Source organism: Cavia porcellus, unplaced genomic scaffold (assembly GCF_034190915.1).
Source record: "Cavia porcellus strain 051 isolate PalLab524CR breed Dunkin Hartley unplaced genomic scaffold, mCavPor4.1 scaffold_11, whole genome shotgun sequence".
NCBI classification, from domain to species: domain Eukaryota; kingdom Metazoa; phylum Chordata; class Mammalia; order Rodentia; family Caviidae; genus Cavia; species Cavia porcellus.
Window position 1 is genome coordinate 32,745,975 of NW_026947494.1, and position 24,846 is coordinate 32,770,820.

General features: G+C 35.1%; 1 protein-coding gene across 1 annotated transcript in view; it reads right to left on the bottom strand.

Annotated features, from left to right (window-relative positions):
- Positions 1-441: 441 nt before the first annotated feature.
- Positions 442-24,846, bottom strand: part of C9 (complement C9) — a 66,593-nt gene continuing 42,188 nt past the window's right edge. Inside the window, exons 8-11 of the mRNA XM_063258105.1 lie at positions 21,427-21,567; positions 19,765-19,943; positions 4,118-4,349; positions 442-789 (exon numbers count right to left, since the gene is read on the bottom strand). Coding sequence (XP_063114175.1) covers positions 4,119-4,349; positions 19,765-19,943; positions 21,427-21,567 — 551 coding nt within the window. The 3' untranslated portion in view covers positions 442-789; position 4,118. The remainder of the gene's footprint in view (positions 790-4,117; positions 4,350-19,764; positions 19,944-21,426; positions 21,568-24,846) is intronic.

Genomic DNA, 24,846 nt, shown 5'->3' on the forward strand with positions numbered 1-24,846 from the left:
ATCAAGTTCCAAATGGTTTAAAAAACTCTTAGGCCTTAAATATAATGCCATTACATAAATAAAATTGTACAGCCAATTTTAAAGCTTATGTGGTTAGGTATTAAGGGTAAGTTAAATTAGATCATATGAAACTGCTGAGAAGAGTTGTTTTGTTTTTTTAAAATACAGGCAATTTCACAAGATTTAACCTAACACTTTTTGGTTACAAGTACAGACACGTTTTTCCTTGGAGACATGGAGTTAAATTGGAGAGCTAAGGTGCATAAAAGTGCTGTCCACGTGTTAGGCGTTCAGCGAGTTATTTGCTAAATGAAAGCATGTACATATAAATGAATAACCAAACCAAATAGCTATGTAAATAAGAACTAAATTGCATGGTACAGCCTTTTGGTAGTGGAACTGGCAGAATGTATTAATCACACAAAGCAGTTTGGCAATAGCTTTAAAGTTAAACCAACATTTTTGTTTTTAATTTAATTTTGTTTTATTAGCAAGGGATTGGTGTTGCCTGTGGGAAAAAGCAGTGCTGGCATATTTAACTGCTGACTCTTCATTAGGGAAAGAAGAATGGAAACATTATATAGGTTGGGGGTGCATTGTAGACCTAAGAGAGAAGAGAATTCAGAGGTTGGTAGGATTTTCATGATGCGTGTTGCATTGCACTTGGCAGCGAGGACTATTCCAGGGGCAAGATCTTACATTGGAAAGTCCTGGTGATTTTTGGTTCCATATGTTCCAAGAAAAGCCAAAGCTCTACTTTGTTATGAGCCGGGAAAGAGATTGCTAGTCCTAGAGAAAACAAAAAATGATCAAATTTTAATGATTAATAGGATTTGGCTTTGGGCCCACCCATCCATCCATGATTACATCCTTCCCCTGTTGCATCAAGATGTGCCATATTTTCTAGGTGCTGGGGCAAGAAGAGTGTGAGGCACATTTCTAAACCATTTGTTTTGTGAAGGGAAAGTTAATGTATTGAGTGTTGGAATAGTAAAGAGCAAAGTGTTCAGGAAGCATAAGGAGAAAACTGACTGCTGGAGAAACTGGAGAAATTTTCATCACAGAAGCTAATTGGCCTGGTTATCCGACAGAGACTTTCTACCCTGCCTAAGATTGGAATAACAATTAGATTAAACAGAAAGAAAGAAATTAAACCCAAAACATAAACAAACTGTGCCCAAGCAGGTTCCACCAGAAGTTCTGGTTTGTTTTGAGATAGATATGTTTTATGTTGATATTCTTTGTTTTTGAAGCTAAGCAGGTAATCATAATAAGCAATCAGTTTGAGAACCACTAGTCTAAAACAAGTAGAAACACAAGAGTGAGATGGCATTAATCAAGAGAGGAAAAAGATGGAATCACTCCAGGCTAAGTGAATGGTACAGAAATAGAAAAATGGTGTGTGAGGGGTTTCAGTCCCATTTGTGTTCAGATGCCCCCCACCCCACCAAGCCTCATGGACGCAGCTGAATCTAGTGTTTGTGATTGGTTTGTTGTCCATCGCTGGGATTGGTGATGTGAGTGCCAAACCTGCCCAGGGGTGGAGCTGACATACAGTGTAAGGGTAGGAAAAAAGTTGTGTCTTTTTTCTTTTGCTGTGTTCACTGTTACTGTTTGTGGTGGTCACTAATGGTTGTCTCTCAGCCATGCCTTCCTGCCTTGGATCCAGCTGAGTATGGCCTGAAACTTCCAAAGGGTAAGAAATAAAACTTCCCTTGCTTCATTTTGGGCGTCAGGTATTTTGTCTCAACAATTGAGAGAAAAGTAACTGAGACAATCAGGGTAGGCCCAGTTTATATGGTTCTAACATCTCAGCAAAGAATTTGTAGACCATCTCGAAGGTGTGAAAAGTCAACTAGGAAATACCAGTGACATGATAAAATTTCACTATGGGGGAGGGAACTGATTTTTTTTTTATCCCAGGAACTCAAAATGTGGATCCTGAGTCAAGAAGTTTACATAAAAACTGATGAAAAATGGATGAAAATAAGAGGCCTTTGCAAGAAGCACACCACACCAGCCCTAGGAATAGCTTTTGTACTGTCGATAGGATTTCCATAGGAAATAATTTCCAGCAATGACTGACCCTATAGTAAAAAATTACCAAGCATTCAAAGAAAAAGTGTCATGAGAATGAGTTCATAGCCTTAGAAGAGCCACACAATGCAGGGACTATGTATATATAAAGAAGAAACCTGAAAGAGATTTCCATGTAACAGGCTTAATATTTTCTAAAAAGATAAAGGATAAGAAAGAAAAAGAGCACTAAGACTTGAAAAGGAATTAAATAGAAATTTTAGAAAAATAATTTTTAAAAAATTCTCAATTAAAAAGAAGACTCTACGTAATTGAAAAAAAGAATTGGAAAATTAGAAGCTGGAATAGACAAAAAAATTCACAAAAAAAGCAGTAAAGTATTCCACATTAAAATAGATAAAAACTCAATGATCTAAGTACCAACTGGCAAGGATTTTAGGAGAGTATACTTTTTGAAATGTAAAGTACTGGATTACATATATTTATAAATGCAAAACATTATCAGCATATATTTATAGATCAATTATCCCAAAATTTAAGTTAATTCCCAACTTACATATTTTATTACAGTATCATTTGAACACTCGATGAAAGCATAATTGAACAATAAATTTGAGATCAAATTTTTGTTGCAGAAAACTATATATATATATATATATATAAATAATTGTTTTAGGAATTTTATTCTAAGAATCTGTGTTGGTTTAATCAAACACTGTGAACTACGACTGGTGTAGAAAGTCAATCTTACCAGCTAATTTTATGATGATTAACTCTTGGACTAAGATCTTGCTGATTTACTAGGATTCTAATTATTTCTACCAGAATGAAAGACAGAAGAGTCTCTTATATTAGAAACTTGGTTAAAGCCATTCTTCTTTGTAAAAAGAAGAAAAAAATATTATTCCAGGGAATTAAATTTAAAATGAAGAATTTGGGTTTTTTTTTTTTAAGCACTAGTAAAGTTAAAAATGCAAAATGAAAATCTAGCAAAGACCATTTAAGGATTTTTTAAAACATGCAAAATGACACAAAATATTTATTGGTACATATATATTTCATATAAGAACAAATATGGGCTGGAAGTATATATATTATAACGATATGAAACTGATTTTATTAAAACTGATTATATAAATTGTAAGACAGAGAAAGGCAATAGGATTTTTGGAGTGATAAGGGGTTGTAGTACCAGTTACTGGACTCACTGTTTTTCTTTAAAAATATTTCTGAAGTATACAAACTATGTCTATGCTATGTATACATAAATATGCATGCACATATATATACACAATACAAAAATACATATATGAAGTATAAATGATATAAATGTGTTTAGCATTTGTTAATTCTAGATGGTGGGTATGCATCTTTGTTAAATGTCTTTAAATGTATGATATATACCTTGTTTATGATTAAAAATTAATTATAGTTATCTAAAAATATATACAGGGGTAAGATGTTAAAATGACATATAAAGACTGATTTGTCCCTTTTCACTGTTCATTTCCTGTTTATCCTCTTTATATGGTTAATATAGAAGTTGAATATAAAATAAGTGCTAGTTTTCAAACTAAATAACCCCAAACTGAATATTTTTTTCAGAATGCTAGGATTGCAGACATGTGCCACTGTGCCTGGCAGTGGACTGTATTCTTCTTTTTTATTTTATGAAAAACCCCAAAATTTATAACAAAAATAATAAGAGAAAAATAATATTACACTATGTATTATTATTTTCAAAATAGTTACTCAGAATCAACAGGAATTTTCTCTTAAAAAGAAGAAACAGGTAATAGCACAAAACTTTCTTCTCGATGAACTACAAGACACTAGTAGCACAAATGAAATGAATTAGCATATGTATTAAAATATTTTTGATACATCAGAACAGGCAAGTTAGGGAATTATTCAAAATTTTCCCTACTTTATATTTTATCTATTTCATTTTACTCTTTTCTTGTGTATGTATACTGTGATTTTCTCATGTAAGAGGACCCATGTGATGTTTAATCTTTTATGTTTGACTTGTTTCCCAAAGTTAATATTGTCCTTAATAACATTAAAACATTATTCTTACCTTACTGGAGTATTGTCTTCTTTCTGATTTGACAGGCAATTCCTTCAAAATGGATGGGGCAGGAACACAGACACAGCCCGTCCAGAAGAATCACTGTCCCCCCATTCTGGCACAGATGGCATTTGTCTACACTGAATTCATTGACATAGTCCTTAATGGCTCTTTCTAAATTTTGTTTCTTTAGGTGTGCATCTTTTATTTTCACAGGAACCAAACTATATATAGGAGACAACTGCAAGAAAGCAAAACCAATTATTTTGCCTACTGAGGAGTTCATAAAATATTCTTTATTCAATTAACGGTTCACATTTAATTAAACGGAAGTTTAAGAATGTTTATTATTTCCAGACATGATGTTAGCTTTTGAGATCATACTAGCGACCCAATCTTAGAAGTCACAGTAGTGAGGTCAGAAGACTGACTCACGCTTCCGGGAGAACATGGCGGACAGATAACAGCAACTACTGGAGGCTCTCTGAAAGACTCAGCTCAGAAGCCAGGAATGGTGCGGACTAAGGAGACATAAGCAGGTGGAGATATGCTCTGCTGACTCAGGAACGAACTGGGCTGAGAGAAACCAACTTGGAATGCATTCCTGGTGCTAAAACAGGAACAGAAAAGCCTCGGTGTGGAGGCTGGACCCCGCGCCATTGTAAGCCGCGATTTGGGTTTCCCGCCAAGCGGCGGCTGGCTGCCTCTACAGTGGCTCGGCAAGGAGAGAGACGCGCAGAAGCTCTGAGAAAGGCAATCTGCGAACGGCAGGGAGGCGTGCACTGACTTGTGGTGAGGTGAGTGAGAGAAACTGACACTCTACCACAGTTTGACTCCAGCAGAGGACTTTCTGGGCCCGAGCAGTCCTGCGGGAGCAGGGCGCGGTGGCGACTCCAGCCACACATCCCCCTCTTGGGCAGGATTGGTGAAAAGTGCCTGGCCTGCGTGACGCTGCCGGCGGACCTGGTAGGCTGTCCCAACCCAGATCCCAGAGCCTGACGGTGGCCGGGGGGGGGGGGGGGAGACGCGTAGGCTGCCTGGTCCGTAACTCCCTGGTGCGCAGCGGTGAACGAAACACCTAACTGGCGCAATTCGATCAGGCTGTGGCTGACTGGGAGAGAAGCTGGGCCTCTTATATAAGCTTGCATATATAAGGAACAGAGAATATGGGAAGAGGCAGCAACAAGAAAGGCTCCTCGGCCCCCAATTCTGAGAAACAGGCAATAGCGGACACCGCACCAATAGACATAAAGCGCCATTTAGAGAGCCTCATAGACCAATTCAGGAATGAAGTTATCAACGACCTGAAGCTAGAAGTATGCAGAATAGTTAGAGAAATGCTAAGTACCACCCAAGAAAAAACAGGTGGTGGCATGGAAGAACAGAAAAAAAGGGGAGAATTGTTTGATGGAGAAAACAGAGAAAGCATAGAATACGTGAAGCAGGTTCAAAGGGACTACCAAGATACTAAGAAGTCTATCGAAGACTGGCATAACAGCTTGAAAGAAACTAAGGACAGACTATCTGAACTGGAGGGCAGACTTATAATATGGGAGAATGAAATGAAAAACTTCTTAAAAATAACAAAGAAACAAACAGCAATAATACAAAGACAAGAAGATGATAAGAGGATCCATAACTTAAGGATTAAGAACATAAAAGAAGAAGTAGGGACACAAACAACTACAAAAGCTACTCACAGAAATAATCCAGGAGAATTTTCCTAATTTAGCAAAAGGTAAAGATACTCAGATGTATGAGGCATACAGGACCCCAGCTACCTACAACCCTAACAGAGCGACACCCAGGCATATAATAATAAAAATTCCAGAAATTCAATACAAGAACAGAATATTAAAAGCTGTCAGAGACAAGAAACAGACCACTTACAAGGGAACACCCATCAGAATTACAGCAGATTTTTCTGCACAAACCATCAAATCACGAAGAGCGTGGGGGGAAATAATTCAAGCTTTGAAAGATAATAATCTCCAGCCAAGATTGAGATATCCTGCACAACTGTCCCTGGAAATTGATGGAAAAACAAGGTGCTTCCAGGATAAAGAGGAACTGGGGGAATTTGCAACCACCAATTCAACTCTACAGAGAGTATTGCAGGATATTCTAAAAAAAGAAAAATACAAAGAATCCAGAAATAATGGCAGAGAGGCCACAACGAATGGAGCAGAGAACAAAATGAAGAAGACAAACTGACAGCTACTGACAGAAAAAGAGCTCAACAGAAATGAGGCAGAGAAGATTGGATGATAGGAATAGCTATTTTGGAGAAAATGACATCTTAATAGGTAATACTGATTTAGTATCATCTTGTTTTGAAGTCTCATCTAGCTTTTGTCCTTCTGTCTCCAATGGTCTAAATAGGCTGTATCTTATTGGATTTTATTATGTACGATAGTATAAGCAAAAACCTTTTAAAGACAAGGAGATTATACAAAAACCATTGTTCATTTTCTGTTAGTCGATTCTAAATATTCTGTAATGCTGTCATTCTCTTGAATGGTTTTACATTGTTTTGATATACTTAATGCTACAGTATACGAAGTTGTACTCAAGGATTTCAAAGAAAGAGACAATATGGTAACTACTTTTAGGTTAGGATTATCTGGTGGTGAAACACTATTCTGCTTAAATGGTTATGTTTTGATCTGCGCTGTTTTGTTGTTATGCCCTCTTTTATCTCAATCTCCACTCCATTATTTACTTTTTTTATCTTTATCCTTTTAATTAAAGGAAAAAAAATAGCAGGATATATTATAGTAACCCACTTTGACTTTTCATTACCTTGATTTAAAGCCCTGTATTACTCTCACCATCTTGTTTTTAACTGATGTTCCCCTATTCTGTTTTGCTGGATAGTATCAGGTTCGAAAGTTTAGGCTCAGCTGTGAAGATAATGAGATTCATTATGAAGCCCATTCTTGTTGACTTTTATCTACTTTTGAAGACCTACAATGTCTCCAACGTTTTGGTTTTGTCCGTTTTATTCTTTACTGTTTTGTTCAATTGTATTATAACTAACGATATAGGCAATTCTATTAGAGATAGCGGGAGGCATTATGGTAACCATTGTTGATCACCTTGTATTATGTTTTTACATTATCTATTATGTCCACCCTTTTGACTTGACCGATTCTGTTCTGTTATGTCACATTTGGTTTTACTCTCTTCCAAAAAAGTAATAAGAACCGTGGGAGCAATGAAACCCAAAATGTGTAATAGTCATGGTACAAAAGAGAGGAAAAGAAAGTGCTCCAAACTATATAACTGCATGTATATTTAAGTGTATAAGATAGAAAATGATATCACAGAGTTTTATTGGATCAATGAACAGAACTGTTTGCAGTATCATTGATGGAATGTCCACTTTACAAGCTTTAATTTTGTAACTTGAACAATTATTTCTAAGATGACAATATGTAATCCATTAACTAGTGATTTCCTACTGTTCATTTTTTTTCTGTAAATCTGTATAACTTGTACCCTTTCCCTGCTTTTTTTTTCTTTTCTCCTTAAATAAAATTTAAAAAAATGTAAAAAAAAACAAAAAACAAAAAACAGCAGGTGCAAAAAGAAAAAAAAAAAAAAGACTGACTCACAAAATAAGCCTTCAGGTGAATTTAAAGTGGAAATTGTGATTGATATAAAGGACAAGAGTATTTGCCTTAAAATGAACTAGCAAGCTTTCACATGGAAAACTTATTCATGTATCAACTCTTGCATTGCTTTTGTTGTTTCCTTGTCTCTTGCCTTTTCAGAGGACAGACATGTGCTTGTTTTCTGTCGCCTCAAAATGGTATGTGTGCAGGGCCAAGTCCAGACTACCTCTGGGGCAGGTTCTTTCCACTTTTTTGTTTTTTTGTTCTCTAAAAGGACGAACTCATTCAGAACTGTTTGCTGAGGGAGGACTGAGAGAAGAATGCTACCGAGGGGAAGGATTTCTTGAAACTAAGAAGGGGAGAGAGATCCATATATGTCTCTAGTAGCAGGACCATAAATAGACTTCTGGCAGTTAGTTTAGGAGGTAACGGGCCTATCCAGGAAGGAAGGGCAATGAATGGGAAGTCAGCGTTCCCCTGCACTGGTCCCAGCAGTGTGAGGGAGCATACCTGCCGTGGAATGCAACAGAGGCTGCTGTGCAGGGCTTAGAGGGGCCAAAGTACACAGACTGACAACCTTAGGTGTCAACCTTAGGTCTGTCTGAGGACAATATTGCAACCAGGAGAGTGATGCAGAGACAAACAGGGTGAGGAGGGAAGGACAGGCCACCAAGGGGCATACAGGCAGTTGCTGGCTGAAGACGTCCCAGCCCCTACATCCTGCGGGAGAGACCAGCCCACACTCAGCACTGGGCCTCCTGCAGACTTGGTGGTGCTACCTAGCACAGATCGTGGCTCTGATTTGAACACTACCACTGAACTGAGAAATTTTATTGTTTTGCTGTTGTTTATTTGTTTTGTTTCCCTTTTTCTGTCTTTATTTTTTTGGGATTTTTTTTTAGTGGTTTAGATTTTCATTTTTATTGCTTGTTATTTTTCCCTCCTTTTTCCTCTTTCCTCAGTTGTCTATCTTGATTTTTTTGATATTTTCACGTGGGTGAATACTGTCTTTAGTCTTTCTGCTTTATCTCAATATTCTTTGACTTTCTCTTTTGTCCTCTTCTCCAGTTTCCCAGCGCTTGGGAGATCATCCTTTGTCCGTCAGCCTTGCTTCTACTAAATTTCTCTTTATCTATTTTTCTTTCATCTCACTTAAATTTTTCTGCCACAGGGTTAAATCATTGTACTAAAGGGAAATTCCCAGCATGCACATTCCTAGTTTATGTTGCATTTTGTTATGTAACTGTAGATCTCGCCCTTGTATTTTTTTTTTTTTTTTATCAGTACTGGGGATTGAACTCACGACCACCTGCTTACAAGGCAGGTGCTTATGCCGCTGAGCTAAATCCCCAGCCCATCGCCCTTGTATTTTAAGGCACCAAATTAATAGTTACCACAGTTTGCCAGTTTCTAGACCATACCTGATGCTATTATTATTGCTAATTTTACTGCAATAGTCAGGGTTGTAATCAGTTGTTCTCCCTTGTAGGACAAAACTGTAATTGTCTGGGATCCTAAGCATCACCCTAGTCCAGTACCAAAGGACTAGATGTTGAGCTAGGTAGAGAGCAACTTCTCATCTGTAATAAATTGGGAAGGTATATCTTGGCACAGACACAAAGGCTAAAATTCAACTATACCTGCAAGATATCCCTGAGGAATAGACATTTCCTAGGGAAGTCTTGACACAAGCAGTAAAACTACTTACCAAAGCAATTTATAACTATCAACACAGAAAACAAATTAAAATGAAAAAATATACAATGACAACATGCAGAAGCAAAATGCAGCCCTAGACCTCCAGCCCACCCAGGACAAATCTAGGGAACAACAAGAGAGAGGAACTCAGAAGCCATGCACTTGAACTTTCTGAAATGGTAGCAGCAGAACTAAAAAAGAAAACAAACAACCCAAAACCGAAACAAAACAAAAGAAAAACAATGAGACTATAGAGAAAATCAGGTCAGAAATAACTTCTGGGTGATCAAAATGAAAGACTTCCTCAGTGAATCTATAATAGATACAGATAAAAAAAATGGAGAAGTTTAGGAGAATAATGCAAACTGTGACTGTCCAAAATTGGAAACAAATGGAATCCATGAAGCACATTTAAACGAATACCCAGGAGATTAAAAATTCCATTGAAATAAATGCAGCTGATTGAACCAAAATAAGGATACAATATCAGATCTAGAATACAGGATTGTGGTTAGTGATCATGAAAAGAAAGATGTCTTAAAAATCATAAACCATGAAAAAAATCATTCCAATAGCTGTAAGATGAAACAAAGAAGGACAACATAAGATTGACCAGAGTCAATGAAAAAGTAGGGGATAGTACAAATGACATAAAAAACCTGTTCACAAAAGCAGAAAATTTTCCAAGCTGGGAAAAGAATTTGACACATAGATAAGTGAGCCATATAAAATTCCAATTAGACATGTTCAAAATAAATCTACACCAAGGCATATAATAAGCAAGGTCCCAGAAATTCAACACAAGGACAGAATATTTAAAACTGTTGAGAAAAGAAACAAATCACCTACAAAAGCTGCTCAGAATCACAGAAGACTTGTTAACACAAACCCTCAAGTCAAAAAGAGCTTGGAGTAAAGTATTTCAAGTCCTCAAAGATAATGCAATGATTTCTAGCCTGGATCAAGGTATCCTACAAGACTATCTTTCAAAATCAGTGGAGAAATAAGATACTTCCATGAAAAAGAACAACAGAAGAAATAGAAGGCAACCAAACCAACTCTCCAGTGTGTTTTGAAAGAGATAATGAAGACTGCAATTCTGAGAACAGCAGAAACAATCCACCATGCAAGGCAAAAGTTAAAAGAGGGGAAACAAGGAATCAACAGCAAGAAAATAATATGACAAGGATAAGTCAATTCATGAGAGTTCCAACCATCTAAGTGATTGTCTCAGTTTATCAATGAAAAGAAACAGACAGTGGATTGGGAAGCAACATCTATTAATGTGCTGCAAACAAAAACACGTCTAACTCAAAAAGAAATTTATAGAGCAAAAGTCAAAAGATGGAAGACAATACTTTATTTGACAGGAACCTGGAAAAAAGCAAGGGTAGCTCTCCTGTTTTGCAGACAAAGTGTACTTCAAGCCAAGACTGATCAAAAGAGGAAAAGAAGGTCACTGTATACCTGTTAAGGGAAAACTCCAGGAGGAAGAAGTAATAATCATAAATATATATGCACCAAATACTGGTGTACCCAACTATACAAAATAAATATCAATTCACAGGAAAACTGGACACATATGCATAAATATTGTATTGTTTTTCTGGCCTGAGATTCTGACAGAGTAAAGAAGGACCAAAATTTATAGTAGATATTGTCAAATAGGAAGAAAAAATTCAAATGGAAAGAGAAACTAGCAAGGGAAGAGGAGGAAGAAGAGAAAGGAAGACTAGAAAAGAAGACAAAATGGAAACAAAGTTCTTGTTAATTAGGCGGGGAGAGGATTAAAAGGAGGGTAGGGGGATGGGGAAAGAAAGGATCAAGATACATCAGGTAGAGGCATAAATTCCCCGTGGTGAATGTGATTGTTATGTGTACCTAAATTGTACCAATATACTTAATTAACTTAAAAAAAGAAAACAATGCCTATTGAGCTGATATTAAGGCATCAAGGCAGAGCAGAGAATATTTTGGGCACATAGTGCATAATTTAAAATGTTTTTATATGGAAGAAGTATAGGTTGTACTGGTCAAAATAGTTTGAATCTCTGAGGAACAAAGGAGAGACTATTTAGGAAGCAGCATTTGAAGAGCTAATCAATGCCTACGACTAAGGGTATTCCAGACTTAGTGAAAAATCTCTAGATAACATATGAACGAAAGCATTCATTCTAGTTATATTTTTGTGTTAAAACACAAAGATAATGGAGAAAATCTTGAAACAAGTATAGTAAAATTTCCTAGTATTTGAAAGGATACTGACATCTGACTTTAATAGATGCAATTAACAACACTCCAGAAGGAATCACATGGAAATGAGAGCCACGGAGCGTGGTGAAGGAGATGAAGCTGGTGCAGCGTTGGACAGCACAGGCAGAGGAAGAGGCCGTAAGCTGACAAAAGGTAGGCAGACATTTTGCAAACTGAAACACAACAAATAAACAAAATTTGACAAACCTGGTATAGAACATCTAAGAGCTGTCAGGTAATATGCAAGGATGTATTACTAGAATTCCAGGAAAAAAAGGAGAACAGAGTGGGACAGAGGAGAGAAGGAGGGAGAGAGAGAGAGAGAGAGAGAGAGAGAGAGAGAATGTATAAATGTGGCAGAATAAATATAGTAGCCAAAAATCTTTCAAAAATAACAAAAATAATTAAATATATCGTAATATACATTCCAGAAGCACAGGGAACTTCCAGCAGAATCGTAATAACAAAACAAAGCAAAATAATAATAACAAAATGATGATGATGATGATGATACATTCATGCTCATTACAGTGAAATTGCTGAAAGCTGAAGATTAAGGAGAAATCACAAAGGTTACACGACGCCATGAAAGGAAATGTTTCATGCGTAAGGTCAAAGGTAACCCTTATAGAATACTACTAATCAAAAAACTATAAGCCAGAAAGCCATAAAGTACTAACTTTAAACTGTTAAAAGGAGAAAGAAGGAGAGAGAGAGACAGAGACAGAGAGAGGGAGAATGCTTTCCTCCCAGAAATGAGAATAACAAAACGTCTGCTGTTACCACTCCTATTTAACATTATACTGGAGCTCCTAGGTAATCCAGTAAGGCAAGAAAAAGGAATGAAGAACAAAGGTTCAAAAAGGAACAAATGAGCCATTTCAGAAGATATGATTATCTGAGGTATGAAACTCATATTTCTGGGAGGGATGCAACTATCTTAGAAAATGATTTGATTGTTTCTTATAGAACTTGTATAAATATACTCACCATATGACAAAGCTTCTTGCAACAAAAATGAGAAACATGTTTTTAAAAAACCCTGTAGTCAAATATTTATAATGGTTTTAATCATAAATACCTCCCTCCAAAAAACAAAACAAAGCAAAACACAACTGGAAACAATTCATGTGCTCTTCACTAGTTCTCTAAGAAAAAATGTTTCGTGTATACCCTGGAATATATACAATAAAATTATTTGGGGTTAAAAATAAAAGAACTACTCATATTTGCAATCTGAAATCTATACTGCTTAGTGAAAGAAGTTAAACTCAGAATGTCACACAATCACATATGTCCTTCATGAAAAGACAAAATTATGGGGACAGAAAACAGAACAATGTTTGCCTACAGATGGGGACAGAAGGAGAAATAGACTAAGAACTATTTATGTGGCAGACACATTTTATATGTTGTTTTTGGTAGTATTTTCATGACCATATCTGCTTGTTAAAACTCAGAGCCCTTCATATTAAAAATAATAAATTAAGTTGGGTGTGGTGGCTCCTCTGGGAGACTGAAGCTAAAAGACTGCAACATAATAACTTAGTCTCAAAATAAAAAAGAGCTGAAGATGTATTTCAGTGCAAAGGTCCTGGGTTCAATCAACAGTACCAGTCCCCCAAAATGAATGAGTGATGAGTTTTACCATATATAAATGGTATAAATCCATTTTAAAATATCTAATCACATTTTTAAAAGGTCAAACTTCAAAAATGGGATATAAAATCATACTTCACAATCATATATTTCTTACTATAATTCTGATAAAGACAAATGACTAGTAGAATGTACACTAAGATATCATTAATATTTTATCTATTTCCTTTGTGATTTTGAGTGTATTAGAAAAAGTCCAGGATAGAGATTTATTCTTTTGTATTTACTGTGCAAGCCTAAGCACTACAATAGGTACTTAGTATTTATTGTATAATGATCATCATATATTACTTTGAATCAATAATAATAATCATCATATTTGATTTAAAAAAAGTCTAACAAAAACTTGAGGACACTGAAAGATTGAAAATAGAAGGAATAAAGCATTTATGGCATGTGTGTATCAGCAAAAAGATACTTTGTGAATTAGGGACATATCAAGATAGAAATTAGGCAAAAAACATCACTAGAAGTTCAGAGAGATACTGCAATTTATGAGAGAGAATAATAATTCTAAATTTGTATATATTTAGTAGTTAGCCTTAAAATATGTAAAGTAAAAAACAACCCAATCATAAGGAAAAATAAAGACACAACTGTAAGGTAGGTTTTACAAATTTCTTTTGGTTTTTTGTGTGAATATGCTTTGGGCAGAGAGATAACTTTTCTTCTTCCTTTGCAATCCTTCTGCATATTTACTTATTTTCCTTGTTTTATTGCAGTGGCTGACACTTTAAATTAATGTTAAATGGAAACGATGAAAGTGGATATCTTTATTCTTGATCTGAATGAGAAAAAGTTCAATATTTTACTGCTAAGTATAATGTTGGCTGCCAGATTTAATAGGTACACTTTGCTTATTTGAAGGCCTAATAAATCACCCTACATGGTACCCACTAGGAATGAGAAAAGTACCAATACTGCCTACTAGAGTGGTTTCACAAAAGAATCAAAAGAATGGCAGTACTAAGTGTGAATGAGGACTTAGGAGAAATCAGGAAGGCTAAATAAATGGAGAGGTATTCATTGTTCATGAACATAATTAAAACGTTACTTTTCATCAATTTGATTTATAGATTTAGAATGATCTCAATCCAAGATCTGAGCATTTTTATTATTTGTTGAAACTGCAAAAATATAAAATTCACTAAATTGCCAAGACCTTCTAAAGAAGATGAAGGTGAGGCCCAGGATATCAACACTTACAAATTATAGTGGTAACAACTGTAACGCGTCTGAAACTAGTCTCATCTATGTGTGGAAATTGACTTAGGATAAGGGTGATTCTGCAAAGATAGGAGAAAAATATTTTTGATAAATTTTTCTAGGACAATGGAATATTTATAAAAAAATTCTAAAAATGGATTTATAACCTACTGTGTGATAAAAATATGCCAAATGGATAAATTTTATCATAAAAGGCAAATTGCCATTATTTCTCCTCAAATTATGTCTCCACCACTATGTTTTTATGAGTCTGCCTCATTTCCATTGAATGGCAGGCAGCCTTGGCATGTACCATACTTTTCATCACGTCTCATAAAACCCTGAGGAAGTAGGATTTCCAGAACTGCTTCAGAAAGTGCCAAGAGCAATGGGATGTTTGTGTTCAAGTAAGGAACAGTACTTTGAAGGAGGTTAATGCTATCATGTCTTTTAATCTAAGAATATTTTACTACATTAAATTTACTGTGCTAATTTTTAAAATTTAAAGATTCACCATATATTTGATCACCCCTGATAAACCATAGACAAGCTAACCAACCAACCAATAAACGAATCAACCAACCAAACCAAATAGCCAAGCAAACTCTAGGTTGATTGTAAAATCTAAAGGTCAAAGAAATATTTTAAGGCTTCTGGAAGACAATATATACATATAGCAGAGAATCTTCAAAAGCTTAAGCTAAGGAAAGACTAAACAAAATGTAAAAAACACTAACTGAATTGAGTAGAAAGAGTCAACTAACTACATTAAAATAAAAAAGTCTGAACATGATAACCAACGATAAAGGCACTAGATAAGGATACATCATCACTTTGGTAGGAATGCTGCCAAGAAAAAGTATAATCATGTTTACTCTACATCTAAGTGGGGAAAACATGTGACACACTAACTGATGAGTCCTCATCAAAATTGTCATGTCCATAAAAGACAAGAAGTCTGAGGGGCCATGGCAGATAGTAGGAAACTACGGAGACACCAATTAATTCCAGTGTGGGATCTAAATTTGATTTGGTATAGAAAAAAGATTAAGGGGAAAGTTTGTGAAATTTGAGTAAAAACTATGGTTTAGCTAACTAAATGATCTGATTTTGATAATTTTACCATGGTTATGTAATTAGGGACTGTTGGGTAAAGGATATACATGAATTCTCTGCATTAGTTTTGCAGTATTACTGTCTATGCTCTCTGTGCAATTTCACTGTGAAATCTAACATTATTTCAAAATGAAAAAAGACAAAAAAGGATGTCTGTTACAAAAAGAAATACTATTAAAACACTGAAAAGCCACAAAGGAGAGAAGGTATTTACAACACTTTTCCATTGGGATAGGCTAATAGCCAGAACATATGCAGAACTTTTATAACATCAGCATAACTCTACCAGTACAGTCTTTCATGAATCAGTGCACAAGAGTCAGATTTCAGTCGTAGTATTTATTTGGAAGAAAAGTCTCTTCCCACCATTGCCATGTTGGCTCCAACAACACAAGCATGTGGTAGAGTTATTTTGATTTTTTGAAAAAAGAAATTATCTTCTTTTATCCTTCAAAGGAAATTCAAGGCCAGATAATCTATGATACAGGAATAAGGGTCATGGAGGAAATACAATTTGGATTAAACATGTAAACAGAGTTCAAAGAGATAAAGATGAAGGACATGCAATGGAAATAGTTTCAGAAAGCCTCAAACCCTAGAATAAGAAATCACACAAGCAGATAAAAGAGAATTAAAATGTACTTCTTGAAGTTTTTCTGTAAATCAACATTTTTGTCTTTGACCTTTTAGTAAGAAATAAGGTTTAAAATTTTCTCCTAACACAACTCTCTTTTTGTCATTTGAGGATATATTTTCAATGACATATCTACCAGGAAATGTGTTAAAATACAAATAAATTGAGCACCTATCTTTAGTACCTGTAAATTTTTTTAGACATCCAAATGTTAAACTATAATTCCAAATGTAGTTTTTGATAGAAAGAATGTTATTTTCTTTCTGTACTGGAGAGTTTAAAATGATTTGCACTATGTCATATAACTTTTAACAACTGTCACCGAGGACTTGTGCAACAGTCTTATAACATGCTTTTTAATATTGGATGCACATTTACTAAGAATTACCAAAACAGCAAAAATGGTAGGCTAATTATTTCATTATTTATTGCCTCATGGTACTCAGCACGATATGTAGCTTATTGTAGACACACATAAAAGGGGCTGAGTGAAGAGGGGTGGGGGAAAAGAACTGAGAACAAAAAAGGAGAGATGAGGTAAAAGCAACCCATATGAGCAAAATTCATAGCAGGAAAACCCAACGATTTGCACCAGATGGGTTGATGGCTGTATTTTCTAGTCCATTAAGACAGAACTGAATTTAATGATCCCAGGTGTAGAAGAAAAACTACCTGATTTCTAAAAGAAACAAAATGAGATTAAAAAGAACTTATTACAAAATGAGTTCTTAATATGGGGACAATGTATTCTGTAACATCCTTTTATCAAATAATGCAGTATTTATATCATTTTGTTTCTTACAGGACCAAAATGAAACTTTACAGGAAACCATACACTAAATCATAGCTACACTGATCTAAACTTTTTATTTTCCAGGCAATCTGTAATCAATGTAGTTTCTCTCAGCTAACATTTTCTTAACTGATTTGTAGTAGTAGCTTAAACAAAAAAATTAAATGTTGGCTGTTCTGTTGTGATAATATGCAAAACATCTGTATTAATGTGCAGCAACTGGCAATAGGATTAATATAATGTTGTGAAAGTTGACGATTATGAAGAAAATACAGAAAAGCTTAGCCAGCCTGTGTTCTCTGCACAGAAAAAGGTCAAGGAACAGTTCTTAAGCTAGAGTAAGACACTGGAAAATTCAAAACCATAAGTTCTGTTTAACAGAGCAGTGCTACAATTTCAGAAGGTATCTGTCTGCCAGCCTCTCTCTCTCCTTTCTCTTCCCCTTGCCCTTCTCCTGTCCGCCTTTCTTCCTTCCCCTCCTGCTCTCTGCCTCCTCCTCCTCCTTCCATTTCATCGAGTATTTTACTTAGAAAAATCTCAGTATGTACAGTCTTAGTTAGAATGAATTTCTTGGTCTTTCCTTTAAGATACACTTAGAAAGATAGCCATTGAGATTACTGATTTAATTTGATAAAAGATTAAATATAAAGCAGTTAATAGTTTAGAGAGGATAGATGAGATTCTATCAATCCTTTAATTAAATATGAAGGTGATTGATTTAAATATCAAGACAATCCTCAGTGTTTGAAAACTATGTGCAGACAATAGAATGTTTCAACTTTTCAAAAAATGAATTAGCGATTTTAGATTTTAGACTTGCTGGAAATGGTAACCAGCTGACAATCAAAAATCTACTGGACTTACATAAGCAAAGTGAATTGGAATCTATTTCAAAGTTGAACTAAACTGTATTTCATGTCTCCCTGGGGATTAAAAGGCCACACAAAGTCAATACAAATGACAATAATTTGCTGTTTTCTGAAATTTCTGTACAAGAAGATAGGTTTAAAAAGTGATCTATGAAGCATTGTCTAAATCCACAATTTTGTTAGACCATTTGTATGAAAAAACCAGGCTTCCAATTTGTAAAGAAACTTTTACAAACAGTTTACAATTCTTATCTAAGCATCTGAGGAATAAACAATTGCCCCTACACATGGAATAAATTATATTGTTATGTTAGGCGGGCAGGACTGTGCCAAGTGAGTTGACAGAACTCTTTGAATGACTCTAGTAAATTTAGCAAGCAAATTTAGGCAAATGCTTTATTTATTTGAGATTTAAAAATCAGTTATAGAACATGCTGGAGTATTATTGTGATACAGAGAATAATTTTGGGTACATTCATATAAAGATCTCCATTTTTTTGTAAAGATGAGAAAATAAGCCACTTACATAAACAGTTACCTGTGTCTATGGCTACTGAAAAATTTTCTAACATAGATTTATTTTACTTAGCTCAAGATAACAAATTTAAATAAAATTTAAATTTAATGAAATAGTGACAGCTTCTGATTTTATTTTCATATATAAACGTACTAATTTGGCTGGCTTTTTCCCTTTCTTTGTCCTATTTTGGGGAAAATATCATTTGACTATTATTACACATACGTTTTCCCACTTGTAAATGATGATATTTTCATAACCAAATTAATTAATTATAATTTTGGAACTTAATTCTATCTTCACATAAATGAGATGTTTTGAGTAGCTTCACTCCTATTTTTCACTGAATCTTTTTCATTGTATCACTTTACAGACAATAAAACATTGATAAAATAAAATTCTCCAGTGATTAGTACTATCAAAATTGCCAACATTTCTGTAACTCAAATTAATCAAACTGAAGTGATTAGTGGAAAAGAAATTGTGGAACTTACAGGCTAAATTAAAAGCTATGAGGGAAGTAGAAACACACATAATATCAGGAACCAAAGTATATCTTTATAGTAACTAAAAGAGGGGAGGGAAGGTTGAGACCAACAATATGTACATCTCTACAATTATAACATATTTTTCCCCTTAGGAATAAACACAGGACTTTGAACTCCAAAAAGTCTTCTAATTTGAGGACTATTGCAATCAAGATAGAAAAAGGAAAGAAGTCTCTGATCATAAGAATCATTCACTCTTGCTCCTATTGTCATGAAGCCTTTATGAACATTTCTTTCATAGGTACTCTTAAAAAGAACGACAGACATGACCAAAGTAAGGAAACATGGCAGTGAAATTCATTTATTAGTACAACTCAGGTATGGTTTTTAAGGAGTCAGTCAATAAATAAGACTTTTGTGTTAGAAATGGTTGTGTGATGCCAAGAGAAAGCAAGAAACGACCAAGGCAGGACCGAAGGAAACTAACAATTCTTGGGAGCCTATTTTGGTCCAGTCTGTCCTCTATGCTCTATCCTAGCAATCTTCTCAAAAAAACCAAATGCGGGTCTAGAGAATTTAGAAGATGGAAACATTACATATTTGATGAGGGACTGAGGCAGGAACCAGCTGAGGCTGTTTGACAGAGCACTGTGCCTCTGCTTTTGGCCACATTGCTTTCTGGGATGCGATGGGAATGTATCTAAACCCACATCTCTTTCGCACCGGTCAACCCGTTCACCTAAATCCACCATGACATCTCATAAAAAAATGACACGATCTCCTATTTACAAATAAACACTACTTACTTTCTGGTTAATGAGCACTGGAGCTTGGCTTAAGGAAGAGGCCCACTTTACAAAATCAGTCACATCAATTGTCTTGCTTCCTTTGAGAAGCTTTGCCTTGAATTGTGCTGCATACTCATGGGATCCTCCTCTTACAAATGAAATGACATCATCAATGAGTTGATCGCGACTGACCTTTACTTGAAAGAGGAGTTAAAGAAAAGCTTTTGTAGTTCTGTGATCAGTTATCAAGATGACATTTAATAAATATGTATGTATCAAGTCCTTTTAGCATCTTCTGACATAATAAATGAGCCATAATTGTAAAATTATTTATATAGTTCCCCAGTTTTTATTAGTACCCAATTATAAACTTTAATTACCTTTCTTTTGTTGAATAAAATGGGTGCAGATGATCTAGATACATTGACAATTCATAGATAATCGCATAAACACATGTATACATGGAAATTTAACATGGCTTTGCATATACTACATATTTTTTGTTGCAAACTTATCTCCATAGTTGCATTTTGTATAGGTTTGCTATAAACTATGGCAATAGTATACAAAAATTAAAATGCATAAAACAATAATATAAAAAATAAAATGTCTTTCCATCCCAAGTTTCTACCCATCTTCCCACATCTCTCTCCAGCCTTATACACTGTTACAAAGATTTGTGACTCATTTAGATGTGAAATTTTAGGACTAAAAAAAATTTCAAGATTTTTTATCAGTCCTCATTTTTATGGCTAATAAATCTGAAATATTAAAGAAATGTAGTGACTATGAAACATTATACAATTAAAGGGCAAATACAGAAATTATGATATATTGTGGCAGATTCAGGCTTTTGTCACTTCCCAGTGACTTTCAGTCACGAGCACAAGTTAGAAGTTGATATGCCTTTAAAAATATCAGGCTTTCCCTTCTTTAGCTCCTTACTCTCAGCTGGTCTTTAAAAAGCTCAAGAGCAAATTCAAGGCCAGTTTGGAAAGTTCCTGTCTTAAACCTCACCCCCCAAAACCAAAAAACTAAAAAGCAATGTTTCAAGCATTTGTGTTTTTTAAAAACGCCCTCGGTTATTTTAGATTACAGTGAGAGTTGAGAACTCCCGCATTTTGTCATGCTTGAAAATCTGTTAAAGATTGATAACAGAAGGCAATTTTTATATCAAAGATATTTGTAATTGCACAAAACTTAATTTACTGACTGGAGGTGAAGGAAGGGTTAGCAGTTGCCAGTCTAGTGGAAACGAAGTTGGGGAGATTGTGTTGGCCTTCTCCTTTGTTAGCGGACACACATAACAGGGTTACAGGCCCATGGGAAACCTTGATTACATTGAAGAGGGGAAGGGAAGCTTTTCATCAAGTTCGTTTCTGCCACTGGCCTGCCGCCAATACCACAATGAATATACACTCCTACAATGGGAAGAGTGTGAGTGGCATCTCCTAAAACTGTGTACTGTACAACTGGCTTAGCAGGCACACTGGCAAATACATGTTCTGGGCTCATTTGTGATTGTCACAGTTCAGAAACCAAAAGCAAAATAGTTCTTGAGGACTCACAGCATTCCTAAATAAAAACAGTAGACAATGAAGAGGGAGCCCTGTGAGGGGGCAGTGCTCTTTGGCACTTCCCCCCACATTTTTAACCATGTAAGTTAGGGGTTGGACTTACCCGTTTTACTGTGTGTCCTCTTCTCACACTCATTGTGGTTCAACTGCAATGTGGAGTCACTTTCCTTAGTGTTTCCAACGAAACTTATAGATAAGTCCATATTATACCCAAGGCATGACTTTATATCATTTAGTTCAAAACCTGTTTTATGTATTTATTTAAAAATTGTTAGATTATATCTGTCAAGAACACAAGTAAATTTCAGCTTTACTATTTAAATATATATATATACATAGACATCATTACAGAACTCAAATGCAAGCTTGTGTCTGTTTTGTCTTTGCATTAGAGTATAGGGCCTCCTCTGTACACTAAATTTACTACTTGCTTAAAAAGGATATGGGTTGACTTAAACTGGTGATAGGGAAGTTCTTATCTGTATTATAGAGGTGGACCAGCAATGTCTAGTATATATTGAATGATTATTGTATACCTGACATCTTTCTATGCATTTTACATGTATTAACTAATCTGATACTTGTATTAACCGTATGAGGTAAATATTAACCTCATTTTACAGTTGAGAATATAGAATCAGAGTAGTTAAGTAACTTGCTGATAGTTAATTATCCATCTGGCAATGAGGCAAGTTGAATTTGAACTCAGAAAGGCCTGGCTATGAAGAATTTCCCTTATATCAATTTTGTGATTTGGTCATGGAATGTATCCACATCTCTTTGTATTTAGAAGACTTGATTTGTCATTAAGTTAGCTGATTCATTGTTTGAGGTTGGTGTCTTGTGTAGATGACAACCTTATTTTGATGCTATGAGCTATTTAATAGATATAAGTATTAGAAATCAGATCATTAGGGTATGTGGATAGCCAAACAGTTATTAGGAAGAAAAAGTCTTATGTTTAAACCTTAAAGTCTGTAATTTACAGTGTGTTTTCCTGATTTATAAAAGGTAACTATTCCTTTAAAGCTAAATGACTCAGCTTTTGCTCCTACAAACATTTCTGATTTTCTTATTCTCTCTCTCGCTCACACACATATGCACACATACACACACACACAAATATGAGATTATTTGTTCTGAACACCAAATTGCTTTATGAAAAAGGAAAAGAAAGGAAAAAATTAACTTAGTTATGGGTTTCCACAGTGAATCTTTGAAGTGGATATCTGGAAGATGTTAAATATTCATTCATCTGGCAAAGATTTCTTGTGCACTCACAGTTTTTTCTTTGGTTTCTTGAGATAGGATCTCCACGTAGTTCAGGCCGACCTTGAATTAACTACGTAGCCCAAGCTGGTCTCAGACACAACTGTCTTCCTGCTTCAGCCTCCCAAGTTCTAGAATTACAAGCTGCACTATCATACCTGTTTTTATTGGTTCTTATGGTTTTTCAGTATCCAGACTATGTTTGAATTTATTATTGTTGTTGAGTTCTTCATTGTTGCCAGCAGTGGCATAGCTTTTGCTAATAATTGCTTTTTACTATGTGCCAGTATGTGGTTTGTCTTTGTGTACTCAATAATAATTGTAGTCTATTTCTGCAGAACTGCATGCTGTGCCAGTTACTGAACCCTTCCCACTCCAAATTAAGGGAGGAGGTTGGATCTTGGGATAAAGGCAAGAGTTGAAGTCCTTTATGCCCACAGTGCATTACTGGAAAGCAGATAGTAATTAAAGAGATCTCCATACCACCAACAACATATTTCCCATTTTACTGACCCTCAGCCCTCAGTGCGCACACACACACACACACACACACACACACACACACACACACGAAATGTGAAAAAATAAAGCAACAGAATGCCTTCAGAAAATCCTAACTCCCCCAAAGTTGATTTATGGAGCATAAATGGGAGAGGAAATCAAAAGCCAAAAAGCTGAATTACACAAAGTGATAAAAAAGACAAAATAAACAAAGAAATAAATACATAAAGATAAAAAAGGTGCTCTGGGAGCTCAAAGGTGATGTAACTAGACAGACAGTGTGGTTAATAAAATAATCAGTGAACTTACAACACCAATAAAAGCTGAATGAGCTAAATAAAATGATGCAAAACATAAATGACTGTCTTACTAAAGAATTAGAGCCAGTGAACAGGCATCAAAGAGAAATTCAGGAGATAAAAATTCTAATGAAAGAATGGGCTGCAAAAATGACAAAAATATGCAGAGTGTCAGATTTAAAAGACTGGGCTGATGCATATGACCATATATTCAGAAATATCATTTTTTTGGCACAGGAAATCAAACTCAGGACTTTGTGCTTTCGAGGCCATCACTGTGTCACTGAGCTATATCTCTGGCCCCCAAAATACCTTAAAGACAACAGCAGATCATGGAATGTGGACCCAGCAGCTGCTATATGATGCAAAGAAAAGCCTCAACTCAAATGGAATCAGCCAAAAACCAAAAGATAGCACTCATGTGTTAATAATATCTGTTTACAGAAACAATAGTAGAAAAGTTTCTGAGTATGGGGAAAGAACTTAACATACAGATAAACGAGAAATACTGAACTCTGAATAACTATGAGGACAAAAGAACTTGTCCACGATGTATCATAATCAAAATCCCAGAAGGCCAAGTACAGGACATAAACTCTAAAGCTGTTACAGAAAAACAACGAATCACTTAGATAAACCCATTAGAATTTCTCTACACACCCCAAACAGATTTCTCAACACAGCTTAAAAGTCAAATGAGCTTGGAGGAAAGTATTTCGTGTCCTAAAAGAAAACAATTTCTAAGTAGGCTAATATATCATGCAGAACTATATTTCAAAATTGATGGAGAAATAAGGTCTTTCCATGACAAAAAATGTCTTAAGAAATACAGGACCACCAAACAAGCTCTCAAAAAAATTCTCAAGGATATTCTAAGAAAAGGTTAATGAAGCCAATGATACCAAAAGATCTCATCGAATGAATATGTCAAATAGTGTGAGAAGTTAAGCAAGGGGGGCGGATTAGAGCAACTTAAAACATAATGCAATGACAGGAACAATTTAATGATTTTTAGTAATGATTTTCAATGTGAATGGTCTCAATTTTCTAATTAAAAGATACAGATTGGCAGACTGGATCACAAAACAAAAACTAGTGGTTAAAAAGAAATTCATATACTAGAAATAAAAGAAATTCATAAAAAAATCAAAGGATGGAAAACAATGTTCCATGCAGTGGAAACCCAAAAATGGAGAAAGCACCAATCCTATTTTTGAACAAAGTAGACTTCAAACCAAAACTGAGAAGAGGCAAAGACAATCACTACTTACTGGCTGAGTGAACAATTTAATGGGAAGAGATAACAATTTCAAATATATATGCACTGGACACCAACACACATAACTTCATAAAACCAACATTACAGCCTAAAGAAAAAAGATCAGATAAACAGCAACACAATTATAGTGGGATACCTCGATACCCAATGTCACAAATAGATAAAAAAGAAACAT